The 10,696-nt window shown below is 42.2% G+C and overlaps 1 protein-coding gene across 1 annotated transcript in view; it reads right to left on the bottom strand.

The window, feature by feature from the left end:
• Positions 1-2,011: 2,011 nt before the first annotated feature.
• The window catches only part of LOC106959732 (mothers against decapentaplegic homolog 6-like), a 29,892-nt gene continuing 21,207 nt past the window's right edge, over positions 2,012-10,696 (bottom strand). Inside the window, exon 4 of the mRNA XM_015052490.1 lies at positions 2,012-3,031. Coding sequence (XP_014907976.1) covers positions 2,373-3,031 — 659 coding nt within the window. The 3' untranslated portion in view covers positions 2,012-2,372. The remainder of the gene's footprint in view (positions 3,032-10,696) is intronic.

Raw genomic sequence — 10,696 nt, 5'->3', positions numbered from 1 at the left:
ATAGGAAAATGGACCCAGGTGAAAAGAAAACAGGGTGGCATGGAAACGCGGTAAGCTCTAGACGAGTCCTGCCAGCGGCCGCTCTCCCACCAGTGGCCCCTCCTCTGAATCCTTTTACTGTATCCAAACCACAAATCCCACACTTTTCCTGGAAGAGCAAAGAGGAGACTGGATTGAAATATACATTGGAATTTTCTTCAGTGAGTGGGGGTACGGGAATGCCCCAGAAACTTTCGAAATGATTAAATCTAGCTATGCAAATAAGAGTTTAAATCAAAAGTCGATGCTTATTCATTGAATTAGCCTCTGTTCCTCTTGCGCTGGCAGCTCTATTTTTAAGCTCTGAATGTAAGTATATGGTGGCCCCTGGAAAGATTTTTTGAACACTGAAATGCTTAATTAGTTTTCCTCAGGAGTGCTGCAAGTTTGTAATCAAACTCTCGTAGCTTTTTAGGCCGAGGCTAATTACAGGTTGGAGCAGGGAGCCCGCAGAGATCCAGGGTCAAAACAAAAAAATAAAAAATAAAAAAATTCTGACTGCTTGAACCCAGGGAGGCTTGCAGCTCCTTTTCTCCTTGGACTCGTGGCCTGAGTTTCGCTTTGAGCGCCTTTTCCTGCTTACATTACCTTTTTAATCTCATTCTTTCTGCTCCAATGCGAGTTTCCATAAATGATTGCGTTGTCAGGATGCCATCAGGCTATGAGCAGAGAGCTTTCTGCTGCAGTGGGTGCGCGCCTGAGCGCCATGCTGTGGTTTGTTGTGTAATCTCTTAGTTATGCGCTTTATTTCCTTACCACTGGCACCGAGATGCCTTCCTTTCACTGTTTTCCATCGCCACCAGTGCTTTTAAAGCCAAGATGATAGTTAAAGCTTGATTATAGATTTTGAAAAAGATTTTAAATAGAACACAAGAACAGTGTTTTGTTTTTTTCTAGCAGAATAAAACATGCACGTTCCTCTGGTGCTAAAGAGCCCAAATGTCTGCTGTCTTAACATTTTAGCTTAACTGTAAAATTCCTATCTGCAACACATCACGGCCGTGCCTGAAGGTCCTCGTTAAAACAAAAGCTTTTTGGGATTTGTTAGCAGCCCTGTAAAGCTTTTCATGATGTGGCTTTGCTTTATAATCCACTCAGTAAATGAGTTTACATTCCTTCATTTGCTTTGCATGTGTGTGGAGTGACAGTAAGCTGCACGGTGGTTAGAACTGACTGAACCAGATAACCTTTTTTTTTTTTTTTTTACTTTATGTTTAAAAAAATTACAAAGGAGTCTGGTTGTTTTTAGGTTGGCATGCTAACAGCGGGCGTGTTAAGCGAGATCATGACGGGCAAATGTTTCTTCTTTATATGTATAATGCTTAAAATATTGCCATGATGTGTTAGTCTCAAGTTGAACAAAAATGCAAAGCTGCATTTTTCCCTCGTTTTTAGCCTTTGAGAAAATAATAATTTCTTAATTCTTTGCTACTTAAGAGTCAAGCTTTCCTTGTATTTCTTTAAGGTGCTTATGATCAATATTTCTCCAGGCTTTCTGGAGGTCTTTGTGTTTTTCTTTGCTTATTCTCTTCTTTAATCACATTAAATCAATGTAAAGTGTTTGGAGGGTGAGTGGGGGGGGGGTAACCACTTTCACCCAGATGTGTCTCCAAATCCAACAGCAGGAGTTCAAATTTACAAAGTGTGAAGGAAACACATTGAAATATCTGATCCATTACAAAATCTGCAAGTTAGTCTGAAATTGTTTGCTTTTGGAGGAACAAACTAAAAAAATAACTCTTTGACATGTGAGAAGAAGGCCATTAAGTAATAATATAAAACATTTTAGATACTTGGTTGTGATCTTAAATTAGTCAACTGAAATAATATGAAACAGTGAAATAGCAGCTGTTTTACAATATAATATAATATAATATAATATAATATAATATAATATAATATAATATAATATAATATAATATAATGATATTTTAGCTCAGTTAATAGCTTTTGAACCACCACAGAGGCATTCATTTAATACAAATACTTTATTGACAATGTGTGTGTGTTTGTGTGATGCAAATATTTTAATGGAATTGAAAAATATTGAGAACATAAACCAAGTTTGTCACTTTTACAGTTTAGGTTTGAAAAAACAAAAGACACTGAAAGGCTGTAATGCATATATAGAATCAAAGTGCATATTCTTGTTCCTTTTTATGTTGACAATATACACATTACACTATACATAAATAATTGCATCGTAAAAATGACTCAAGTATTTACATGTAAAATATATTTTATATAATATATAAATTTATATTAAATCTAGGTAGATTACAATTGGGGTAGTGAGTCTGGTTGCTTCCTGTGAGTCGGGCCGTGTCGGTGTGCTATCTGTGGGTGTTGAGCAGCACCTCCAGCCAGCAGGGGCAGGAGGTGATGAACTGTCTGGAGTAGCAGGGGCCCCAACCCTTAGCGAAACTGATCCGGATGCTGTGGGGGTCCCAGGGCCCTTCCTGAGTCTCTGGCTTCACGCCGTGCTCTGTCATCCAGCTAGAACACTCAAAGTCAAACACCTTGAGGGAGAAACCAGGCATCACCCTCCTCACGCTCAGCCCACGAGCGCTCGGCAGGTCCAGAGTGGGCGAGTGGACGAACACCGGGTGCTGGCTGCGGTTGTAGACCCACACGCCGTCGGCCTCGCGACTCAGCACGATGCCGAAACCGATTTTACTGCGAATCTGTTGTACATTGCCGCCGCTGCCGCTGCCGTTGCCTCCCGATCTCCCTCCTCTTCCGTGGCTGTGGTGCCGGTAAGGGTCCGATGCGGCGTGGATGCTCGGGTCCTCGTGGCGGCTGCGGTAGGCGTTGGCGTGGAGCTGGCCGAGGCAGAGGCCCGTGCCCTGAGGTAGGTCGTAGAAGATACTGAGTGAGGGCTCGTAGGCCGGGTACAGGCGGCCCACGCGGGTCCGCTGCTCCCAGTAGGCGACGCTGCACCAGTGAGAGCGGTGTCCGCCGGAGGTGGAGGAGCCGATGGAGGTACCAGTGTCTGACAGGAAAACAGAGACGGGAGAGATAATGTCAGCGTCATCAGGTCACTGTAGCAGAGATTTCACCACCAAAGCTTCGGTAGCAAAGTTGGTATATGTGTGTGTGTATATATAAAATGTGACATACGCTGTTTCTTTGTCATTTAAAACAGTGGCTCCCAAATTCAGCTCTCAGGGGCCGGTGCCCTGCAGCTTTTAGAGCTGCTTCACCACACCCGATCCAAATGAATGTCATTACTTTCTCTGCGTGTCGAGTTCTGCTTTGATTCATTCATTTAAGTGGAGACGCTTCTCTAAAGGTAGCAGAGCCCACAGATCAAACGACGAACTTTCATCAGTTCAATAAAATATTTAAACTAAAAGCATCATAAAGAAAAAACGAAAAATCAAAACATGCTTTTATCTTAAAAGTTGTTAGTTCCACACAACTAATTAGCAAGAATATATTCTTAAAAACATTAAGTGTTTGTAGCTGTTTTACCTAAAAATATGTAAATTATTATTATATTACGCTAAGGTTCTTTACAGCATAATTTGTGAACAAATAAAAATCTGCCTTTTCAATGCTCTGTTTGGTAGCAAAACCGCAGGTAGATCTAGGCTTTAGATTTTTGAATTTCTGTGTATTTATTTGTTGCCTCTATCACTAGGTCTGACATAAAACTTGTTGTTTAAATACATGTCAATATTAAAAACACTTTTAATATCAAGGAATAAAGCCAGAACATTCACAATATTTCCATACTGAAACTTCTATTTTCAATACTAATCCAGATCTGCACATTCCAGACATTCCAGCACTGAGATATTGTGTAATCCAATGATGAATCTAGTCTCAGGATCTCAAAAGTCCTTTCACTCTGCAGTGCTTATCATGACCTTAAGGGGGCGACAAAACGGGCGGCAGGACGACTGATTCATTTTCAAAGCAGGTAATTTCCTATGAGGTTTGTTTTCAATCAGCAGTTTCCTTCCCTTCAGATGTAATTAACTATATCTTGATTAGTAGAAAATTAATTATGTTCCAGATTAGGATCTGCCTTTCTTCTAGTGATAAATGTATGTATGCGTGCAGAGATTCAGGAGATTCTCATCATTATTAGAAATAAGAAAAACTTTGATTACTTAAACACAAAAGTCCACAAACTGATCGCCATAATTAGGTCCATCTTGGCCAATGATCTTTCTCCTCTGCAAAGCCCATATGGCAAAATTAACAAAGAGCTGGAAGATTAAAGACGTGCGGTTTTCTTTTGCGCTCAGTCAAAAGTTTCACTTCAATTTGTCACCTGTCTGTCTCGATTTGAAAAAGCGGGTTTCCCCTCCGCCGCCCCCCATCTCCTCCTCTGACATCCCTCACCATCACCCTCCGCAACCCTTCCTCAGGTCCAGAGGTAAAAGAGGAGATTTAGAGTGGCAGAGAGGAAAGTTGGGGGGCCGAAAGCATTCAGCTCTCTGTCAACCTAGCATAAGCCCATGAACCCCTGACCCCCGGCCCTCATGCTATCAGCTCACATTAACTCCCACACAGAGTGATGCCATTATTTTGCTCCAGAGACTCTATTGACACAGAGGATTTAAAGACCCATGTGCCTGTGGCCCCATTCCTTTCACATAACACCCCCTCTTCACCCGCGAAGAGCCAGATGATGGCTGCTCTCTCATTAACGCGCTGCTTTTAGGTGAAACCGGGACCGAGACGGGACCGGGTTCGTTTCAGCAGGTCTGAGCGTAAAAGGTAGGGGCTCTTGTGAGTGCAATCGCTGGGAGACAGGGGGTCTCTCTCTCTCTCTCTCTGTCTCTCTCTCTCTCACACACACACACACACACACACACACAGACACTCTCGTACAGCCCGAGCCTTCTGATTCAAACGGCACCAGTGCAAACACACAAACACCCCTTGCACAAAATTGCACTTCTCATCTGAGGCCCACGTGTGTCATTAGTGAATTCCAGGCTGGCAACTCCTGCAGTCTGGAGGTTTTACAGCTCTCCAACAAGAGAGCAGGCTGCTCAGCTAGCAGCTCTCTCACTCTTTCTCTCACACACCCACGCACACACACTCACACACACAAAGAATCGCACACACTTTTACAAGCCGTGCTGCCTTATTCCCTGTAATAATGCAACACAAACATGTCTGGGGAAACACAGGGAGACTTTATGAGCTCATGATCAAATTAATGCCCAAAGAAAACAGAGAACAAACTGATTTTTTTAAAGATTTTTTTTTTTTTTCATTTTGTAAAGATGCATGCTGCAACAGGAAGTCAACAATTAGACCCTGACATGTGAAACAATTCAAGAGCTTTTACCTAATTTTTCAGTTTATGACTCGACAACAAGCTAAATATCTCGTTTTGCAAATGGCGTGCCTCAGGTGAGGGAGCTGTTCGGGACTTCAAAGCTACAGGATTAAAGTCACGAACGAAAAATAAATGAAGTCTTGTGTTTCTCAGAGTTAGTTTTTTTTTTTTTTTTAAACCATTGAAAGCGCTCTGGATCGATAGTTTGGTGGATAATTTTCTTTTTGTTTGGTGAGAAGAAACACGCATTACTCAGGTCCCGTTCGATGTTCGCTGGATGTTATTTTCATTCACTTTGATCATGTTTTAAGCACAATAGAACAGGAAATGAATCTAAGAAAAGCATTCAAGTCCAACGGAAACCTTTCAGAAAGCCTGGAAATGTATTAAAACAAGCTTTACGAGCTTGGAAACACCTTTTGCACCTTAAAAAAAAAACAAAAGCATGGAGAAATTAAAAGGGGCACGAAGCTTAATCATGGTCCTCTACGGTGAGAAGTTCAAAGCTCTAAATCATGATGTGCATCAGTGTTTGACAGTCCCAGAGGAACAGCAAGACATGCTTAATGTTTCTGGCACCGGCCTCAGTGTCATCACGCTCAGCCTGGCTATCATCCAACTAAAGGTATGACAAGCTCGTGTGAGAACGGCGAGGGAGGGAGGAGAAGCAGGAGGGAGGGGCAACCGACTTCTTCAATGGAATTTTTAAAGAGGGGTTCAGACCTGAGGTTATCAGCGTATTTATGTTTGAGTGGAGGAAGTCGAGGTGGGCCGGGAGCAGAGGGAGGAGGAGGGAAAAAAAAAAGAAAGAAAGCCGTGGGTGACTGTGATGCGAGCGTGCACGCCTGCATCTGTACAACAGGGCTGGCAGCAATTACAGCGTCCTGCAAGCGTTTAGGCTGACCACTATTTAAGAGCTCTGTTTACCAATTAGATAAGTAGCCTTTGTTATTTCACTTCAAAATCGCTGTCTCTTAGTGCCAATCTCACCGAGGCGTCCACTGCGCCTCACACCGGCTTCGCACAAACAAATGGGGTTAATTAGATATATAAAATGACTATAACACTGAACAACAGTCACCTTCTTAAAAGGACTGAGACGATTTTAGAGGTTAGCGACGTTAGCATCCGACGATCACAAGACAGTCAGTCAGTTTCCTCCTGGTTCCCCGCAGACGCTTAAAATCGGGACTTCAAACATCGCGTGGCGGACGCTCATCTTCCCTCCTTGATTTCCTGACATTTCTTCCGCAAGGATCACAAATGAACAGGCAGAGTAAAAATAGATGCTTTAGCATTATTCTGCAGGGGTACCTGTGTGCAAAAACTGAAAATTAAAAAGACTTTAGATTTTAAAAAATGTTCTTTTTTTAATTTAATTCACGGTTAATTCAAAGCATTAAGAGACTACTTCTTCTAGTTTTATGTGGTTTTAATAAGACCAAAGTCGGCATGTGTTGAGCTTCCCACAGGAGTCAGTGGTGAGTCCCGTTTTCCACAACATTTTAATTGAGTACGATGCAGGCAGAGCTTCCAAAATAACAGCAGAGTAATCTCTGCGCTCTATGTGTAACACTCCACTGCTATTACCTACAATGATGAGTTCTGTCTCAATTTAAAGAGTCTGTGGTATGCTGAGACAAAGAAAAAACAACACGAGGAAGGGGCATGAATATGAGAAGATGTGATCCAGAGAGCATCATGGTACTTGTGGAGCTCTGGTTTCACACCCATGGGCACAGGTTGCTGCTCAGACAAAAGCAGTTTGACCTAAAAAAATGTCTAAAAATGTCTACTGTGTGTAAAAAAATAATGGTAAAATGCAGTTTAAGTAATAAAAAAAGTCTATTTTATCATTTGGAAGAGTTTTCTACTTTGACAGTACGATGCATGCTTTTCCGATCTGATCAGGCCTCCACACCAAAACCGTTGGTAAGCAACACATTACATACAGTTTGGGTTAAAACTTTGATCGTTAAGCAAGTTTTGTTTTTAATCATAAGCAATTTCGTTCAATAACTCAAAGCAAAACATTTGCATTATGAGAAATTAAACTTGGTTAATGCAGCATTAAGTCTCCAAGGCAAACACGGGTTGTGTAATGCAAATCAAAAATATGTAACACACCTTTTCCTTTTTATATATCTGTGAATACTGCTGATGATGGAATATAAAAAATACACAACCATATGAACTATTTAGATCAGTCACAGTCTACTTTACAAATGTTCACAGATTATATAATTTAACCCTGTCGCTTTGTGAGTGAACCCTTATTGGCTCAGGGCTGCCAACATCTGTATAAAATGAAGACGCCTATATTTCAACTAATTAAAAAAAACAACATTTTACAGAGCATAACTATCAAATATGTGACTATATTGAACACAAACTCCAGACAAAACGCAAATAACAGAACTCTGTTCACAGTCCCGATAAACCATTTGGTTTACTCATTAAAAATGAGAAACAATTTAAGACTAACAACCAGAGTCAGAAGGCTGTTTTGGTAGATATATATGATGATATATATATATATATATATATATATATATATATCATCTGGTCAGCCTGCCGGACAGCAAAACTCCTGAACTCACTTCCAAATAGGAACATACTTCATTTTCCCTCTCCTCTTCTCAGTGACAGAGTATTGACCAGCCCATTATGGCCTCTAACAGGTTGAAGAGAAAATACTGTATTATACTGTTGTTCCATTGAGCAACAACTGTATAAATAAGGGTGGGTGTTTTCCGTGACCAAAAATATTTCTAGAAGATGTACTTTGTTCCTGTGTTTGCTTTTAAACTAAATATTTCCTTCTTTTCAAGCAGTTGACTGAGCGCTCTCAGCAACAGGTGTGGGAGGGGGGACAGCTGCTTAACACTGAATCCGGCTGAAGAAAACTTGGTTTTCACCGACTCTCTAACTGGCACCTCATCATAAGGTCTTTTTAAAGCAGGAATACATGACGGACGGAGGTTTTGGAATCATGTCAGCATGGTTCATCTTCAAAAGGATTTATCTATTTATTTATTTCTACACTCAGTGATATGAGATCCATCTATAACGGTGTCAGACTCATTTTCATTTTTGGCCTTATCGTGATCATTAATGTTCTTAAAGGGAAGTTTGTGCCAGAATGTACTGATGAAGTTCATTAACAAACTCTTAGAATATTATTAAATATCTATGTCTGCATTCTTCTTAAAATTAAAAAAAGTATTAATTATTTCACAATGATGTACTTTGACAAAAACTGATTTAATTTGAGTGATAAAATAATATGGTAATCGCACAATTGCTCTATTTAGGTGTCCTGCTAAAGTTTACAGGCCCATGTAAAAATTCATGGCGGGCCGAATCTGGCCCTCGCGCCTCGAGTTTGACACATGTGGTCAAATGTTTTGAATTTTGAAAAGTAAACGTTGAACTTACTAATTTATTTGACCTGCAGTTTTCTATCTGAATTTCTTCATCATGTCACCAACCTATAGAGGTAGAGAGTCTGGGAGGAAAACAGGGGAAAAAGAGAGGGGGAAAAAAAGGAATAAAAAAAAAGAGAGGTGGACCGGGTGAAAGAGGGAGAGAGAACCTGCCAAGCATAACCAGCATCCACGGAAAAAATGAAGAGAGAGAAAGAGACTGTGAGAAAGAGAGGGAGGGAGGGAGACCCTCATCTTTCATCCAGTGCCAAGGATTAGATTCCCCTCCAGTTACTAGACTCTTCCACTGTGCTGAAAGAAGTGGGAGGGTTGGGAGAGGGGGAGAGAGAGGGGGTACGCGAGGGAGTTGGAGGGGGAACAGGAGCGAAGGATAGGATTTAGCCACTGACCATTGTCAAGAGTCGAGATGTTTTGTTATCATCCTATGTCGACGTGTTTGCTGTGGAAAACTCAAAGAGTGGAAAAAAACATCACGAAAAAGGGAGAGAGAAAAACTCTCCCCTGCCTGAAGAGAAATGGTAGATTCTGTGTTGTTTGAGACAACTATCATTAGAGGGCAACTTCAAACCAGCAAGCCACATTTAAGCTGGCGTCTCGACTATCTCTGCCATCAGCGAGCTGCCTTATCGCCAGACGAGGCCTTTACAGTCGAGCACAACCCAGGCTCTCACACGCATCAACACACACGCACATTCTTGCACGCTTGCTTCCCTGCCACCGCCAACCCCCCCCCCCTCCGCTCCCCTCTCCACTCTCTTTTGCTTTTCATTGCAAAGTGGGCCTAGTAATGGAACAGAATGCAACTAATGACGTTTCTGCGCTCAGAAATTCACGGCGAGTCGGACGAGTTCCTTGAGCCTGGAGGGTGGCCGAGCTGCAGGGAAAGCCGCTGCGCGTCCATGTGAAATTCCTGGGCAGATCTTAGAAGCAGAGAGCTCCTCCAGAAGGAAGAGAAAAGTGACCAGCTTCCTGCGTTTCTGCTGCGGCTTCAAACAACTTGCCCTGAAGGAATGCCGCGGCTTGAACGTATACACAACGGCGTCCTTGACAACCCTACTGTCACGTCGTGTTTATCGACATCCATCACGTCCAAAGTCAGGTGGTACTTTGGAAATGATTTCTGCAAACTCTTGTCGTTTGTTCTTCTGTTGCATATGCAAACATGCTAAACATGGGACGCCTACTCATTTAATCCAGACACATGTCTGTTCTTGTTGAGAGTCAGCAGTTCTTAAGGCGCAAGCGGAGAATCTGTGAATGCAGTAGTGATTTTGCGCAACAAAAGTGTAAGAAAGCTGATTTGTAGAGACACGATTGCTGACTGAGACTAGGGGAGAGCCTGCTAGTTGACAAGTCTCCCCTCCCAACACATTCCTGGACAGGCCCTTTTCCTCAACACTTCCTCCCCCCGCTCCGAGAGTCACAAGGGTCAAGTTGACAAGTCTCTCATTGAGCCTCACGTGGTCCCACTATATGGCCTTCACTCCTCACAACATAATTACACTCATTTATTGGTGGAATACATCCATTTGTTCCGCTGCGAAGGAGGAATTATGAAATTCCTCCGCAAACATTAGTCGGATAAACGATCCGGCGGTGCCGATGCACGAGAGCGGACTGAAAGACGCAAGGCGCAACGCTGATGCGCCAGGAGACGCAGGTCAGAATGAACTTTTAAACATGTTTTTACAGCCGGCCCTAAGGCAAACATTTGACCTTTCCAGATCTTTTAAGAGGACTAAGAACTGTTAATGTGCTTTTTAGACGAATAAGTTCCGAAGCAGTGATAAAAAGGTCATTAACCTTTTTGCTCAAATTCTTTGCTGCATTCATAGATTTTTTTTTTTTTTTTTTTTTTGGGGGGGGGGGGGGGGGGGGGTGGGGGGGTTTTTAAAAACCAGGTGTTGTC

This window comes from Poecilia latipinna, unplaced genomic scaffold (genome assembly GCF_001443285.1).
Source record: "Poecilia latipinna isolate Pla-1442-1.1 unplaced genomic scaffold, P_latipinna-1.0 Scaffold1113, whole genome shotgun sequence".
Taxonomy (NCBI): domain Eukaryota; kingdom Metazoa; phylum Chordata; class Actinopteri; order Cyprinodontiformes; family Poeciliidae; genus Poecilia; species Poecilia latipinna.
The sequence above is the reverse complement of the archived record's forward strand: the minus strand, read 5'-3'. Positions and strand labels throughout refer to the sequence as shown.